Source organism: Copadichromis virginalis, linkage group LG5, assembly GCF_057382275.1.
Source record: "Copadichromis virginalis isolate Kocher_CV1m ecotype Utaka linkage group LG5, C_Virginalis_male_GT1.1, whole genome shotgun sequence".
NCBI lineage: Eukaryota > Metazoa > Chordata > Actinopteri > Cichliformes > Cichlidae > Copadichromis > Copadichromis virginalis.
In genome coordinates this window covers 6,354,632-6,372,751 of record NC_140622.1, presented here as the reverse complement: position 1 = coordinate 6,372,751, position 18,120 = coordinate 6,354,632, and the positions used below count along the sequence as shown (strand labels likewise).

Genomic DNA, 18,120 nt, shown 5'->3' with positions numbered 1-18,120 from the left:
GCAGCCACTCTTGCCTTTTCCAAGAGAGAAATCGTGACCTACCACGGCCTTATCGTTGTTTAAAAAAAACAAAAAACGTCTGACTGACGACATACTTGAGAACATTTTGAGTTTGAAGATTGAAACTACTTTCCTAAGAATGCCCTTTATTTGTGAAGCGGCTTAGATAAATAAGCCTTTAGCTAAACCAGGAGTGCAACCAGGCCCAATTAATGTCTTCCTGAGGTGTAAGCAGGCACATCAGGAAGACACTAATGAACTTGAAACGCTGCCCGTCTCACGTTTCTTAAGAAAGCTACTCTCAGGAGTAGATCTGGATCAGTGAGGCTCTGCAATGAAATCTCCAAAAGGAATTGTAAATATTCCTTTTACGTTGGTATTCTGCTGAATAATTCTTGGCTTCAGATATATTAACTTTTAAAGATTTTAGGTTTTTGGAGGGTAGTGCTCTTTAGTCCCACTTTCTTTATTTCTTTTTGTTTGACTTTTATAATATCCTGCTGTACACCACAAGCTGGTCTGTGTGGCTTCGGGTTTTTGTTCCATGACACAGTGACAGGGCTCCCATGGACAAGTTGTTTGGAAACCTGTCACCTTTTAATTACACGTCACTGTTGAAGTCTCAGCAGAGCAGAGCGCTTCGCATGGGACAAAGAAAAGAAAAGAAAAGAGCACGAGTCCACTTTATTTTTCCGGTTAACCCATTAACTTTGGCAGTAATTAAGTCTGTTGTTGTCCATATGCATATTTAGAAATAGTACATGTTTTACATAGTTAGAAGTCAGATTCACTAGTGGTACTTACTCGTTTTTAAATCCGTGCCATGCACAGAAAACCAGCATTAGAATGCATCACTTTGCACCTTTTATTTGTTGTTGTTTTTCAGTCAACATGAATCAGTTCATGGTGACTGCAGGAGCCACTTGAAGATTCCTGTTGCATTCTGTAGTTTATTTTTTAAAAGGTCATTTTCCTTTCAGGGGATTTTCTGTCTCTGTCAACCAGAAAGGATCATTTATACATTTTTATGGTCACATAAAGGCAACTGAACTGAAATATTGTCTCTTTCACAGGCAGGAAAACTTGCTGTTGAGCGAGGGTGGGCCATAAACGTAGGTGAGTTTGCAATATATGCACTGATCCATGCATCAGTAATACGTCTATCTGCAATCAGCTGATATATGTTTAGCTTTGATATGGGAAACGGTTTACCCCACACTCTTCACCTCCCTATAGAGCCTAGCTATGGAGGTTTCCATAAGATAGTGGTGTCACATGCCAGGTTTCCAGTGTCTTCAGCATGCAACAAAAGCCTTCATTTCCCACAGTGGTATTTGTATGCAGTCTTTGCATATAGCTTAAATTAGGTGGTGAATTATTATTATTTTTTATTTATTTTAGTAAAAAAAGAAAACTAACAGCACCAGCTGCTAGAATGGGAAAAACTAAACAAAACAAACAAAAAAATGTTTGTTTTTCTTTCCCCACTTAGCACAAATATGTTTTTGAATCATTTACAAAGGGAATGCTCCGTGTTAACGAGATGCTATAAACTCTTCAACATCAGCATCTGTTTCTGGTAGCTGTGAGTGAAACAGTGTTCAACGTAAAGTAGAACATGCTGATCAGTTTCCTTAGCTGCTTATCGCCTAGAGGAGGAGTGGCGCAAACATAACACTCGCCAGACATGGACCGTATTTTTCGCATCATAAGGCGCGTTAAGCAAAACAAAACAGTCAGACAAGTCAAATTTTATTCATCTCATTCTTCTTGCTTCCTCCACTTCCACACCATTGATTCATTAATGCTGAAATCTCTGGCAGCTGCTCTATTCCCATGTTGTTGCAGTTTATTAATGACTAACCTCGTATTTTTCTCCTGACTGAAGTTTGGTCCGTTTACAGCATCCTGCTATGCGATTGCATTTGTCCCTGACCACCGAGAACACTCACGTTAACTTTTATCGAGTGGGGAAAAAAGTTAGCTTGTTTATATTATGCTAACATAGCTGTGTCGCTAGCAGTCACGTAGCACATCATTATATACCAGCTAGTTCAACTTCAGTAACCCTGCAAAAGTCACTGCTGTTTAGTTTTCTGTCTTCTTTTATGTTTGAAGTGATAGCAGAGCTGTACGTTTGAATTTTTTCAAAAATCTCTCAGGCAGAACTAGAGATGGACCGATTCGATATTACGTATCAGTATCTGTCCAATACTGACCTAAATTACTGTATCAGATATCGAAGAGAAATAAAAAACGTAAATAAAATAACGTATCCCAGCTCATAACCTTAGCACGTCGGAGCAGTATGCGTCTCGTGATAGAGCGGCTGTAGCGTGTGAGACCTGTCGGCAGTCTGGTTGAGCATTTGGAGCCTCGCTGCGTGCTTCCAAACCGGCATTTCATCTCTGAGAAAGCTATCCCAGAGAAGTAAAGCAAGTGTGTAAGTTCATCTCTGTATGTTAGTAAAGCTTAACAACCGATATATGGAGCGACTGCCTCTTCTCTCTCCTCTCCCTCTCTTGCTGCTACTTCAATCATGAAACTGATCAATGATCAGCTGATCGGCTTTTCTGTCGCGACTCCCGTCTGTCTTGTTTGTTTATCGCCCACTTCGCGCCAGACAGAGGAAACCAGCGGATAAACAACAGCCGCACGTTTAAGCTTGATAAACTGTTGTTACACCAGGATCCTTTTCTATGCAGCTGACGGCTGGTAACTGTGCAGGGGCGGGTCTAGCAAAGTTTTGCCAGGGGGTTCGATAGGGCATTAACAGGGAAAGGGGGGCACAAAAACATACTTTTTTTTTCTAATTGTCATGTCTAGCTTTTAATAAATAATTTTTCATTTTTCAATGTATAGAAGTCCATTATTGTATATAGTAACAATTAAGTCAAATTTATAACCTAGAAAGCTACAGTACTTTTACCTTTGCAATTCTGTTGAAGAAAGATGTTGAATCTATTTAATTATTGTAAAAAAAAATTTGACTTCTGTGCATTTTTTTTTTTTTTTTTTTTTTACACGTGCTTTAAATTAAAGTCCATTACGTCAATTAAGCATGAGTGTGGAGGGTGGTTCCCTATTTTGTTTTGTTTTTGCTGGGAGTTTGCAGCCCTATTAGTTAGGTTGTTTTATATTTCCACTAAGTACTCTTTAAAATACCAGAATAGGGAGGATGGTGCAGGTTTAAGTTTATTAGATTGATCAGTGTTGCTGAACTATGAAATATTTTGGGTGCAGTGTATTTTTGCATACAGGTATAACAGAATAGCTTTAGTGTTGCTTTGTTTAAAACTTGAGTATGAACTTATACAAAATGCAGCAAGATGCTTAAAAAAATACATAATTCATACATACGATGCACCGCTGTTGATTTTTGAGAAAATTAAAGGATTTTAATATAGTGCGCCTTATAGTGCGGAAAATACGTTAGCATTTTTACAAGTGCTACTGGTCTGCCATTTAAGCAGCAGCCAGCTAGAGTCAGGTATATGTACACATTGCTTTCCTGGATATTCTGTATCACAGCAGCTAATGTCTCAGCTTAAATAAATGCGTTTGTTTGACTCTGTGATGAAGCGTCAAACAAATAAATTGCTCAGTTAAGCGGCCACAATGTTTTCATTTGGGATTTTTTGTTGTAAACTTTGCTGCAGGCTCACAGCAGAAACATGCAGGGTGTATCTATATAAAAGTCATTCATAAAGACAATGACATTAAAGTGGACATGAAATACTACATGGAGCCCTGGTTTTAAAAAAACTTAAACTTAACCTCCTAGGATCTGGCTTGATATCCACTCATGAGGACATTACACTGCCACTGTTCTATTGAAATTTGAAACAATTATGCTCATATGTGGATCTCATTTTTCTCAGAAACAAAATTTGGTTTAAAAAACAAATCTGGTAATGCTTTGGCAGCTGATGACTGTAAAAACAATCAGCCCAAATATAAGTAAGAGAAATAAGAGAAATTAAAAATGCATGCCGTGGAAGATTCCGGGTCTTAGGACGTTAACATTCTCAGTGAAGCTGGATTTAAGAAATAAGTGCTTAAAATTTTTAGAGCATGTTTTTTGCCAGTACAGAGCATGACGTTACTTTTATACTGCATGTTGAAAAACCAAAGAAACCAGCAGGTTCGAGCCTGTTTTGAGTGAGGTGACAGGTGGTTCACTGAAACAAGCTAGAGTCAGAAAAACTGGGATTTTTTTTCCCTCTTCTGGCCGTGTGTACCGTGCAGCACTATTTTATGCAATAAAACAGCATTTCTTTTCCCAAGCACACCTGAACATTTCACAAAATAATAGGTCACCACATGTGCATCACACCACAACTATAACTAATACATAGAAGACCTGACTAAACTAGAAGTGATCATTTTAAAATCTGTTTAAAATGTATCTAATCAGAGCTGATTGTTAATTAAACCTACAAATCTGTAATATAAGCTTAAAAAATACATGTATGCAATTCTTAAATGAAATCAACTACTCTGATTTAAGCAGAAATCGTGAGACTCATCTGTATGAAGGAGCAATTTGAAAAGATAGGTTTGGAAGCATTTAGTATTGACTGTAGGACCTCTTAATAAATTTGAAAAGAAATAAAACTCTTAGGACTCTATATTAGCATTTTATTCAAGATCTTGTTATTCAAGATCTAATCTCATTTTTCGGTGGACCCTGGGGCCTTCTTTTTCTGTTTTAGGCCCACGGCCATGAGGAGTCTTTTCCACGATGTATTCTTCTTTGTTTTTCCTGGGAGATTTTCTACTGGAGCAGCAGCTTCCCCCAGGACGGCCTGTGATTCGGGGACAAGGTGTTCCTCCTGCTCTGAAACCTTCTCAGCAGTGTTGAGGCTGGTTGCAATCACTTCTTTGATTTGTGATCTTAATCTCTCCACCTCTCGGATAAGTGACCGCTCCTTCTCCGAGGTATCATTTTGCTGGGCTCGGAGCTCACATATTTGCTGTTCTAGGTGTTCCCTCGTGGCCCTCGGGTCTCTGATGAGGAACCGATCTGTTAATGCGTTTTCTACGTGCAGTCTGTTCTCCTGGTTTAGATGATGTTGAATTTGCCCGAGTTCTTGTTGAAGAGCTGCGCTAGCTAGTAGCTCCCTGTTGTTATTCTTTTGCTGCTTGAATTTGTCACAGATCTTTTGCAACCTTCGTGCCTCTTTCTTTGCTTTCTTCTCTGCATTCATGTACTTGTTCTTCAGACGTTTCTCCTGTTTTAGTTTATTTGTCGCATTGTCCAGCTGTTGATGTAGCCGATCCGTCTTTTCAGTTGACTGTTTCATTGATGTATTCTGTGCCATCATGACGTTGATCTGACTGAGAAGTCTGTTACCGTGTCTCATAGCACTCTGCAAATTCGTATCCTTTTCCTTCATCTGCCTTTGGAGGTGCTCTATTTCAGTTTTCTGTTCTTCCAGCTTGGCGGCCCCTTGAGCAGCCTTTTTTTCTAGGCAAGCACAAAGAGTCTCAGCACTTTGGAGTTGATTCTTCAGCTTTTCCACTTGTGAAGCGAGCTTCCTCTTCTGATTATCAGAGTCCTGTAGCAACTTGGCTAATTTATAGCCTGACAAAGAACTCCAGTGAGGTTTTAGTGACTTGTTCATTTTTGTTGTTGGATTAAATGTTGTCCTCTCTGATGAGCTGTGCTGTTTCAGACAGGGCTGCAACTGACGATAGTTTATTTATAAGTTGGCATCAGGGAAACCGTAAAGAATGGAACCGCGTCAGTTTGAAGACATAAACAAGCTCCACATTGCTGTATACACTTTTGCACCAACAGTTTTACAAAGCATGTTATGAAAAAATGTGCACTGTATTTTCTTTCCTTATTCACCCAACCATATTGTTATATTACAATGACAACACTGAGAATATAGCATAAAACACACTTTTCCCTTTTTTCCTCATTGGACACACATCATTGCTGTTTCTGAAATTATTGCATGGTCATATTTTTATTACTTTCTTATAGGGCTGCCACAAACGATTATTTTGATAGTCGACCAGTCACCGATTATTTTTCTGATTAGTCGACTAATCAGATCATCCATTGGATGTACAACGTACAGCTTATTGCACCAGCAGCATCTGCTCTTATATAACTATCATTAGCTTACAGCTTTAAGTGTTTAAGGTCTGTGCTAACTAAAAATAAAGACAAGATGATAGTTTATTAATTTTTAATGAAATTTGCAGATTGTTTCGGTGAAGTTTAATAAACTCCTTGCTATCTAAAATATAACAGGACACCGGAGGATATTCTCGAGCATCTCACACTTCTGATAATCAGCTGTCTGCTTGACGTTTATTCAGCTGTGTAAAAACTATAACTTTAATCTCAGCCAAACCGATTTACTCAGGAACAAATAAAACACTGAAAAAAGCCAAACAATAACATTAAGTTATCTAAGTGACTTATATATCATGTTTAACCTGAGTAGCGAAAGACGGCGGTGGGTTTGAAAACGATTTGCCGGGAGTCCGGTGTTCTCACAGCTCTAGTGAGCCTAGCCCCCGGCTCGCTATCGAGCTGGTGGGTAACAGACGTCTCTGAAAACATCGGAGCGCTTTTGAAAATATGTGGTGTCTTGATAAACTGAGCAGATATTTGAAGTTTACACAGCTACATTCTCGCCTGAAAATATGTTAAACGTTTATTTTGTGACCCAGAAAGAATAATAAGAGTAATATTAAAACTAACCAGCTGCCGCCATTGTTGGAAACGGCAGCATCCTGCACAACGATGGCGACAGGTCGGCGAGACGTGATTGTGGATGCCGCTCAGGTGCGTCCGCCTCCCCAGCAGCCGCGCCGCAGACCACGCCCCGCCACAGTACTTTTCTCTTGTCCCCTTAGCTCCTAGCCTACTCGCTAGCAGCAATCAAATCAGGAGTGACATGTTTAGCTGCATGTTCTCCTTAAATTGCTGTCTGTCTGAATAGTATCCAAAAAAAACGATGGGCAGCTTTACTGACCGAGAAGATAAAGAGTCTCATTTAGCTGTTACTGATGTTAAAGGGGCCGTACACTGTATTAGGATCTGGGGTATGTAAACCTCAGATCAGGGTCATTGGGGTAGTTTGTGTTGAGATTATGATTTAAAAAGAATAAACACAATTGTTTGACAATAAATGTGTTTAGCCTTCCAGAAACCATGAATGAAAGTAAAGTTTTTGTGCTATCATTCATATTCTCTGAAAAATGGTTAAGAAATCATAAATTCTTTCAGGGTAAATCAACTTATGAGAGCAACTGTATGTTAATATAGCACCACCTTCAGTTAGCTTTACACAAATATAGAAACATCTTTTCTCAACACCATAAGGATGAAGAACCCCTATAAAGGACTGTTTTTGAAAGCTAGGCAATAATGATCGTCATATTTCACCAGCCACCACATATTTCTCTGTATTTTAATACTCTGTATTTTAATGAACGTGACCAAATCAGGTCAGAGGAGACTATATTTCTTAACCTGAACGAAGGCTTCTCATCCCAGTTGTTAAAAAGGTCTCTTCACACAGTGCTTTTCCCTGTAGACTGCTGCTGTCCTAGCATTACAGCAGCATTAGAACAGTCCCATTTGGTGTCAGTAGTATGGGAAAAGCAGCCATTTTTATAAGGTGCAATAAACTCAATAACAGCCCATTTTAAATCGGCATTTATAGCCATTTTGAATAATGGACTTCTTAGAAACCTGCTCGGTTAGTCTAATGGCCCTGAGACAGAGCCTGTGAATTTTCTGTTTCCCAGGAGGAGGCTTCCACCACTGCTCCAGCGACAGAGGAGGTGGATTTTGTGCCTATGCTGACATCACTTTGGCCATCAAGGTAAAACTGAATCAGACACTTTTTTTTTTTAGATTCCCCATTATTTAACACATTGACTTGACACTCATTGTTAAAACTGCCATTATTAAAAATCAAGGCATGAACCCAAACGCACAGTTGGAAAAAGGAAAGTTTTCACTAGAACAGCCATAAAGTACAAACAGGAATCGCATGAAGCTCATTGTTCTTTATGGACGAGTTAAAAGATTAATTTGGGCATTGTGAACATTGTTCTGCTTGAGTTTTTAATGTAATTCCATGTGAGATGTAAAAGTTTTTCTCATGCTGGGGATGTGTGTTCAGAAAGCAAATATTTTCTGATTTATCTCTCAGTTTCTGTTTGAGAGAGTCGAAGGCATCTCCAGGGTGACCATCATCGATCTGGATGCTCATCAGGTGAGCCGATACATCACTTCTCTCCATGTCAATTCACACCGCTGCTTAGCAGCCATCATTGATGACAAAATAGCCCCACTTTTACTGCCAGAGCCTCCCTGCAGGCAAATTTGGCCCTTACCATCAGATTCAGCAGAATGTATCTTAAAACGTCTCCGCTGACAAACAGCCGAATGAATACAGGCCTATGCAAACAGTAGGATGTCTTCAGCAATGTTAGGTACCTTGTTTGTTTGGGCTTTTTTCATATTGTGAAAAATGCGTCCTAACCATGATAAAGAATCACTTTTGATATTTTTTTAATTAAAACAATGGCTATTCTTACAACTACAGCTTGAAAATGTTTAAGGCCAATATTGATTAATTTCATTCTGATGTTTTTTCAATAATGTTGGAAAAAACAGAATGAATGCTGTTCTTGAAGGTCATTTCACCTTTGTTGTGGAGATTTGAGGAAAATGAGTGAAAAACCAGCATCCAGACATCATATTTCTGTATTCCTGCATGTTTCCAAAAACTGTTTGATATACTTTGTGAGAATTTTGATAAATGCAGGGATCTCCATCCATCATGGGATACTTCCCCACTGACCTAATCCCCATCTCACTCACGTGTTTGTTCGTGTGTCCTTCTGGACACATGGCGGGTGCCTCTTGCTATGTTAAAAGGTGGAGGGGTGTATTTGTTTATGAATGCAAGTAGCTGTAATTTGGCATCTTAATCAAAAATAATAATGTTCTTTATTATTTTTCTTTGTTTTTGTAAAACAGTACATTTGTAAAAAAAAATCATAAGTAACAACAATAGTTTTATTTTAGAAATTAAAAATAAATTATGACTAAAGAGGTTGTGCATACAGGTGGATTAACAATTAATTTGGTAATTACCAGTGCTGTTAGTTTAAGGCAGCTTTGACATAAACTTGCATTAGGTGGTGGTGTAATACATTTAACACTGTATAATAATGCTGTGCATCATTTGTGGGCTGAACTCTCTTAAGCTGTAGAAAACAATGACTCAACCTTTTTAAGACCCTGATTAACATATATTTGCCTTAAGATGTATTTTCAGCATAATGACTTGTATCCACCACCAATTAGGCTTAAGAATTATGCAAACACTGATGATGTCTTAACAACCCGTGTTCAAGGCTGCATTGTATTACAGTTTTTCTCGATTGCTAAAACACATTTCTTGAAACTACGCCTCATATCCTCACAACAGTAAACACAAATCCATAACATCTCACTCAATTTCCCAAACATCCTATTTCCAGGTCAAAATGAAGCTCTACACCCAAAACTATTCACTCCTGCTGAAAAACCAAACTTTGCCCTCAGACATCAAACACAAGCCCTCAAAAACACACACACTACAACAGAGTTTTGCACACTGGTACAATTAATTCAAAACAATAGTTCCAAAACAAATAGGTTGCTTATGGTTCTCCCCTTCAAAACCCTTGTCACATGATAAACACAAAAGACGCAACCAATGTATGTACAGTGGCACATTGTCATTCATGTACTATACAGTACAACACACACCAGAAACATTATCCCACCTCAGCATCTTGTCTTTGGTCTGGGTCAGGCCAGAGAATCTCATCCACATCACAGGCTACATTGGCCCCAGCCAGGCAGCGGGGGTAAAATCCTCTTGCATGCCTGATCCACCCCTGGCATGCATCTACTGATATGTCTAGGCAGGCCTCTTCCATGGCCTGAAGGAGGTGAACACGGACATAAGGTTCTCGGTCATACACTTTCCACCGCCATGCCGAAAATAACTCCTCTATTGGGTTTAGAAAGGGAGAGTATGCAGGCAGAAAGATATTAGAAAACCTTGGGTTATTGGTAAACCAGTCACGAACCAGAGCAGCGCGATGGAAGCTGACGTTATCCCACACAACAACGTAGTGAGGCTGCTCTGGCTGTGCTGGTTCCCTGTAGTCCAGCTGGAACATATGTTGTCTTAAACCATCAAGAAAAGCAAGGAGAAGCATAGTGTTATAGGGTCCTAGTACGGCATGGCGGTGGAGTACCCCTCGTTGGCAGATGGCTGCGCACATAGTGACATTCCCCCCACACTGACCAGGGACATTTACAATAGCCCGATGGCCAATTATGTTCCTCCCCCTTTTCCTTCTTTTGGTCAGGTTAAAACCTGCCTCATCCACAAAGATTATTTCATGGGGAACAGGCCGTCCTTCAATCTCAAAGATTCTCTGCAAAACACATAACACAGTAGAGTCAATCGGTACCCTGAACTACAGTTCAAGAGTGCTGAAATGGCAGCATAAACTGCCATGCTGTGATGGTACACAATACTTTATACAGTATCAAAACTCATACCTGAACATATTCCACACGTTGGTTTTTCACTCTGTCAGAGTTTCGTTCGAAAGGGACTCGGTATGCCTGTTTCATCCGGAATTGATTCTTTCGGAGGATGCGGTCAATTGTGGAGAGGCTGATGGCATTTATGCCTCGAAAAAGATGATCATCCTCAATCACTCTCCTTTGAATCTCTTGCAGGCGGATTACATTATTTTCAATTACCATGTTTACAAGTTCCCTCTCTTGCTCCTCCGACAAAAGCCTTAACCTGCCTCCACCAGGTGGTCGTCTCTGTGTCCTACAAAAATAGAAGCACTCATTACTGTAACTGTCACACATTCATTTTACAGGCAAATAATGGAAACATACTGAAACTCAAGACACATAAGTTCAGTAACTTAAACGTTACTGTACAAAGCAGTCTTACTGCAAGTACACCTACCTGTTATCCTCCCTGAAGGTTCTGATGATGGAGGCAACAGTGAAGCGACTCAAATTTGGTTGTACTTGTTGCCCAGCCTCCCTCATAGTCATCCCATGGACAAGGACATGGTCAACTAAAGTGGCTCGAATTTCATCCGAGACTGACTGTCTTCTTGCCCTTGCTCTTCCCCTTCCTTGTCGCCGTCGTTCTCCACCTCCACCTCCTTCACCACGTCCTCCTCCTCCTCCACCTCTCCCTCCTCCTCCACCACCTTCCTGTTGTCCTAGAACACCTCCTCCTCCTCTTCCACCACGTCCTCCTCTTTCACCACGTCCTCCTCTTTCACCACGTCCTCCTCCTTCACCACGTCCTCTTTCTCCACCACGTCCTCTTCCTTTGCATCTCTTTGGATCCATTGTTTCAAACCTGAATGAGCTGACTTTGGCCCTTTTATCTATCCATCGCAGGTTCTGATTGGTGTGTGCTAAATTTTGACTCCTAGTGTTTCCACCTGGTTAATTGTGTGCTAATTGAGCTCAAGCTATGCTGACTTAAGTTAACATTATTGCATGCTAGTGCTTTCTAAATGACTACATGGTGTAAGCACTGTAAAATGTAGGGATTTGTGTGTAGAGTTTTGCAGTAACAGTTCACCAAATTTGAGTCATGTGTCAAAGCAGGGAATAGTGTTTATAGTTCAGGGAAATGGGTGAGCTTTTTGAACAATAGCGTTACGGTTTTGAAATTTTAGTTTAGAGGCCTGGTTATAGTGTTTAAGCAATCGAGAAAAACTGTAATAGCCTGGCATTCATTTTTGAGACCAGTTTGCACGTAATAACCTACATCTATTGACAAATGGTAGGGATCAATATAGATGCTGAGTGAATTATTCATTAAGACCAAAGAATAAACCTACACTGTCCTCTTAGCAGATAATTGGGCCGAGAGAAAAGCAGTAACCTGTGGCTCAGGTGATTGAGCAGGTCGGTGGATTGATCCCCGGTTTCTCCTGTCCATGTGTCGGAGTTGCCCCCAGTGCAACCATCCAGTGTTAATTCAATTCAATTCAATTTTATTTACTGTATATAGCGCCAAATCACAACATAAGTCGCCTCAAGGCGCTTCATTGACACAGAGAAAAACCCAACAATCATATGATCCCCTGTGAGCAAGCACTTTGGCGACAGTGGGAAGGAAAAACTCCCTTTTAACAGGAAGAAACCTCCGGCAGAACCAGGCTCAGGGAGGGGCGGGGCCATCTGCTGCGACCGGTTGGGGTGAGAGAAGGAAGACAGGATAAAAGACATGCTGTGGAAGAGAGACAGAGGTTAATAACAGATATGATTCAATGCAGAGAGGTCTATTAACACATAGTGAGCGAGAAAGGTGACTGGAAAGGAAAAACTCAATGCATCATGGGAATGCCCCGGCAGCCTACGTCTATTGCAGCATAACTAAGGGAGGATTCAGGGTCACCTGGTCCAGCCCTAACTATATGCTTTAGCAAAAAGGAAAGTTTTAAGCCTAATCTTAAAAGTAGAGATAGTGTCTGTCTCCTGAATCCAAACTGGAAGCTGGTTCCACAGAAGAGGGGCCTGAAAACTGAAGGCTCTGCCTCACATTCTACTTTTAAATACTCGTGGAACAACAAGTAGGCCTGCAGAGCGAGAGCGAAGTGCTCTAATAGGGTGATATGGTACTACAAGGTCATTAAGATAAGATGGGGCCTGATTATTTAAGACCTTGTATGTGAGGAGCAGGATTTTGAATTCAATTCTGGATTTAACAGGAAGCCAATGAAGGGAAGCCAAAACAGGAGAAATCTGCTCTCTCTTTCTAGTCCCTGTCAGGACTCTTGCTGCAGCATTTTGGATTAGCTGAAGGCTTTTCAGTGAGGAAGTAATAAATGCATGAACTAGTTTTTCAGCGTCACTCTGAGACAGGATATTTCTAATTTTAGAGATGTTGCACAAATGGAAGAACGCAGTCTTACATATTTGTTTAATATGTCCTGGTCAAAAATGACTCCAAGGTTCCTCACAGCATTACTGGAGGCCAAGGTAATGCCATCCAGAGTAAGAATCTGGTTAGTTACCATATTTCTAAGATTTTCAGGTTAGCATGTGTGTGAATATTGGATAGAAGTGCTGAGGTACAGAGAAAAAGCATTGTACAAATGTGTGTGTGACTTGTAGTTGAAAGCACTCTGTGTGCTCAAATTGAGTAGAAAGGCACTATATAAGTATCGGTCCATTTACTATGACATATAACGTTTTCTTGTGAGCAGTGTAATAGATTCTACGACGCTGTGATGCTTTTTCACAGCGAAGCAGTAATGATTTTTAGGTTGAGTTTATAAGACGCTTGCTTGGAGTCCAGCTCTGAGAGCATATTCTTATCTGTCTGTTACGTTTATAAAGCATCACCTGTGTGATGCAAAACTGAAAATATGGATTTTGTGATCTCAGATACAGATATCTATTGATCATTATATAGTCTATAATACTTAATGCTTAATAAAGGGGAACAGTTAATTATTTTCTGCAATATAGAGCAACACTATGTCTGGAAGGAGAGACTCTGTTCAAACCTGACTTACCTGTACCAGGACAATCACTGATGCTTTCTAAAATCGTTTGCTATGATGACATCTCTGCAGTGTGTTTTTTCATAGCTCAGTATTGCATCACAGGTAGGGCTGCTCGATTATGGCAAAAATGATAATCACGATTATTTTCACTGAAATTGAGATCACGATTATTTGACGATATTTATTTAACCCTTTAAGACCTACTATAGAACCAAGTCCACCAGAGCTTATATTATTTTTTTTACATGCTGTAGTGCCATTTGTGGGAGCATTTCAAGTTGCTATACAACTGTTATAGCCCATATTTTAATAATATGTATGCATTAAGTCCATAGTAATTACATAAATTGCAAAAAAGTGCAATAAACTACAAAAAAAATTGAAAATCGCTTTTGTTTTGTTTACATATATTTCTACTTGGAGAAATTTAAGAGGCTTATCCCTCAAAACTTTAAATACAATAAAGTTGCAAAAAATAGTTTACAACAACAGGAAATTTATTTTGTGTGTCTTCATAGTTTTATTTTGGAGATACAGCAATTTTTATATACTGCAGGAAAAACAAAAAACAATCCTATGATGCAAATTTGCAAAGAAAACAGCATGTGCATCATTTCACTGTGGGAAGTGTTACGAACAGCTGATGGATCGGCAAAGCGTGTTTCTGGAATATTATGTTTTTGTTCCTGCAAGCGCTTTTTATGCAGTTTTTGCAAAGCTATATGTGGAACGAAACCGTGACCGAGGACAAGCTGATGGCATCAGATGTAAGTACAACTCCTCCGGTTTCATATGCAAAACAAATTATTGCGCTAGCTTACACGGCTCAGGGTTCTTCAGGGATTTAAAAATAGTTACGCAAAACGGAGCGTGCTGCTCTGACCGGCTTTAAAGGGTTAACAATGACTTTAAAAAAATAATATAAAATAGTGTGCAACACCACTGAAGTTTTTTTTTTAAAACTCTCTTTTCAACCAACGGCAGTCACTCTCCAAATAACTTCTGCTTAGCTTTCCGAGCTTCCCTCGGGTCCTCTTAATCAGCGGTCTCCAACCTTTTTTGCGCCACGGACCGGTTTATGCCCGACAATATTTTCACGGAACGGCCTTTAAGGTGTCGCGGATAAATTAGGGAGGAGCTAATAATCGGCTCAGTCATTTTTAATGATCGTTGAAAGCCCAGATCGTAATCGTGATTAAAATTCGATTAATTGAGCAGCCCTAATCACAGGTTTCGTCACTTTGAATAAATGCTTGGGTGGGCCAGCTATATTAATGAAATATTTATGTATATTTTTTACCCAACCATCGGTTTGGCCTATGTCAGCTATAAAGGGCAAAAAGTGAGGTACACTCTGGAAAGGTGGCACAGGGCTAAGGCAGAGAGACAGACAATTACTCGTACTCGCATTCACAGTTAATCTAACATGCATGTCTTTGGACTGTGAGAAGTAGCTCAGGTAACCAGAGAAAGTCCACGCAGGAAGGCCCAAGCAGCGACACAAGGTCGCAGCCGCAGCATTTTACTGCATTGTATTTTGTACCAAATCATCATCAGTGGCCGACAAGTGGTGCTCGCTTTCAGACATGTCTGGGTTTGTGTTTTTGTTGTGTACACTAGTTCACAGCCCTCGTATTTAAGTAAGCATGGATGCGCCTTCTTTTTTCATGTACACATCTTTGCCTGCTGGCGATGTACAACTACAATACTTCAAACTGTTGAAATAAGTTGAAACTTTTTCACAAAGACCCTTGGGACTGTCAACCAGCTTTTAAGTTATTACCTTCATTCTCCTAGGAGTTCATTCCAAATCATCTCAACCAGGCTTAGACTGAATGATTACTGCTTTCTCGCTCTCACAAACACACATTCACACAAACAAACATACACTATAAGCCAGTGTCAAGATTTCGCTGGCACAAAGTCCATTGCTTACATTTCTTGCCCTAAGAAGTTACCCAATTTTTATTGGCCTCTCTCAGTGCTGGTTTCTTTGCAGCAATTTAGTCATGAAGTCTTTATCCACACAATTTCTTGTAACAGTTGATGTTGAGAAAGGTCTACTACTTAAACTCTTAAGGATTGATGCAGGCTCTAATGTGAGGTGAAGTTAGCTGGTAATTTAGGTGGCTAACACTAATGGACTCATTCTCTGCAGCAGAGGGAACTCTTGGTCTTCTGTTTCTTCAGGCAGTCCTCATTCTAGCATTTGAAGGTTTTCAAGATTGTATTTGAAACTTTTAATGTTTTAACTATACATTGGTAAAACACAACTGATGCTGACAAATACATTAGTACAGTTAGAAATTCCAGGGACCGTTCACCATCACTGACATGCAACAATTTTATGATGATGGTGGGTAAAATAATCCCATTCTAGGAGATTAGGGGGTTAAGATGTTGCTCGTCAATATCTTGATAGTTTTTGTTTGCTCACTAATTTGTGTTTTTCTTTTCTTTTTTTCCTGTGTTGTTTTTATAAAATTTATAAAAGTTTTTTTCTGGAACGTAGATAATAGTTAGAATATTTTAATATAGAATACAAAGAAAGGGACAAATACTCATCTTATGCTTTATGAGTAGGGATGGGGAAACAAGAACCAGTACTTCCATTACTTGGAATTTTTAGTCTGCTTATCGATTCAGCTTATTGGTTCCACTTGCACCAGGACAGAAACAGCTGCATTATGTTGCTTACACAACTTTGGCATTAGCAAGCAGCTGCACAGACAGCATGCTAATGCTAAACTAGCCAAGAACCCAGAGTGATGGTAAAGCTGAGTGAACTTTGAACCCAGGCCAGCAGCCAGACTCTGAACAGTTAAACTGATGAGCAGTCAGTCTGCATCTTCATTTTGTACTTGTTAATGTTTCTACAGTTGAATCACCGCAGGGATCTCTTTAAAGTCTCTCTGTGCCGGTTTCCATCTTTGCTTTGTGCTGTCGCTTTGTGTTCATACCTTTTCGAGAAAAATCGTACGTGTGTCCTCATTAGATCAGAAATTTGTCTTTGTGTCTGTAGCCTGAGGATTATATTAATTTTTATAAATCTCTATTTGTGAGAGTGAAATGAAATGATGGGATATGCTATCACTACGTGGGTGAGCATGTATGAGAAGTGGTTTTCTAAACAGCTTCTCATTTTGAAATCAATCTTTCTTTTCCATACTGAAACCTTGTTATTCTGTGTTCCAATTTTGACTTTAACTCTGTTTTATTGGCATTGAATTAAAACAGACATTAATTATAAATCACCAAAACTACAGTGTATGTGTATAAACAGTCAGCAGCCTAAAAAAATATTCTCTGCATCTCTGAGATGGAAAAAATGGATTTTTCTTTAATACTCTTTGATTATGATTTGTTAAGCATTAATGGATGGTTCTTATATTTAATACAGATGTTCTAAGTTAGCTAAGTTAGGGAGGATATGTTCCAAAGAACTGAGGGAAAAATCCTGTTTGAAGGCTTTCAGCTGACACTAACAAATGACAGTGAAACAGCAGTCTTTTATTGTACAGTACAGGATGTGAGGAAGAAGATAAGATGAATAAGACTGGAGGCAGCAGGAGCTCAGGCAGCATATGAGATGATTTATAGTCTCCGCATATCTTTTGGATTTCGAGGACAGGGCATTCACTTATGTAGTCATTTTCTAAAAGAAGTCAGTGTGACCCCTCAGTTCAGTATGTTGGTTTATTCATACAGTATAAAATACAACTACATGCAAAAGTTACAGTTGTCTATAACCTTCAGATGCATCCGTGTCTTGATTGTTATTATGTGATGTCTACAATGCATCTCTAAAATAACCTAAGAGCAAATAAATATGTCTTGGCTGTTCTGGAGAAGCTTCAGGTGGGTCTTTCAAATTCTTTAACCTATGTGCTACATGCAGTCCCATTTCATCTCAAGTTCTCCAAACTATTAAAAAAGAGAGGAGAAAGAAAACAATCTGTGTGTATATCATTACATGTCCATCCAAAGTTACCAATTAAAATAGGATGTATTCTGCTTTTCTGTATTTCCTGTCATATATATACTATTATACAGAGTTTATTCAGTGAAACCTCTGGTCAGTTAGGTAGCAGAGGGTGTTGTTAATCGGTTTCAGCTGCTTTGCTGTTACTGAAATTAACAACTGATGCACTAAAGGGTCAACAATGAGACAATCCCCAAACTGGAATGGGTTTACAGTTGGACAGTTTTTCCCTCATCATTGTTTCTGACTGGATATGCAAAGAGGAACAGGATGGACATTGTAGTGCCTACAAAATGCCCTCCAACACACCACTGGTGTGAATGTCTCTAACCAAACAATCAGAGACTGACTTCATTAGGGTGGGCTGAGGACCCAGTCTCCTCTAGTATAGGTCCTGTATATTTGGTATTTGCACCCTGTGATTTTCAGGGTCTGGAAAAGCTGTGGGGAACATTATCCTGCCTGTAACATTGGCCACCATGAGCAGTCTGGTGGTAAGTCCTTGATGGCCTGTGAAAGCTTAACCATGCATGGAC

General features: G+C 39.6%; 2 protein-coding genes across 2 annotated transcripts in view; one reads left to right on the top strand and one right to left on the bottom strand.

The window, feature by feature from the left end:
- Window positions 1-18,120, top strand: part of hdac11 (histone deacetylase 11) — a 50,066-nt gene that overhangs the window by 11,521 nt on the left and 20,425 nt on the right. Inside the window, exons 6-8 of the mRNA XM_085455651.1 lie at window positions 1,074-1,116; window positions 7,777-7,853; window positions 8,187-8,249. Coding sequence (XP_085311777.1) covers window positions 1,074-1,116; window positions 7,777-7,853; window positions 8,187-8,249 — 183 coding nt within the window. The remainder of the gene's footprint in view (window positions 1-1,073; window positions 1,117-7,776; window positions 7,854-8,186; window positions 8,250-18,120) is intronic.
- On the bottom strand, window positions 9,160-11,019 carry LOC146708813 (uncharacterized). The gene is made up of 2 exons (XM_085458017.1): window positions 10,604-11,019; window positions 9,160-10,476 (listed from the first exon to the last, which is right to left on the bottom strand). Exons 1-2 carry the CDS (start codon window positions 10,925-10,927, stop codon window positions 9,805-9,807), a joined length of 996 nt encoding a protein of 331 aa, XP_085314143.1. The 5' UTR covers window positions 10,928-11,019; the 3' UTR covers window positions 9,160-9,804.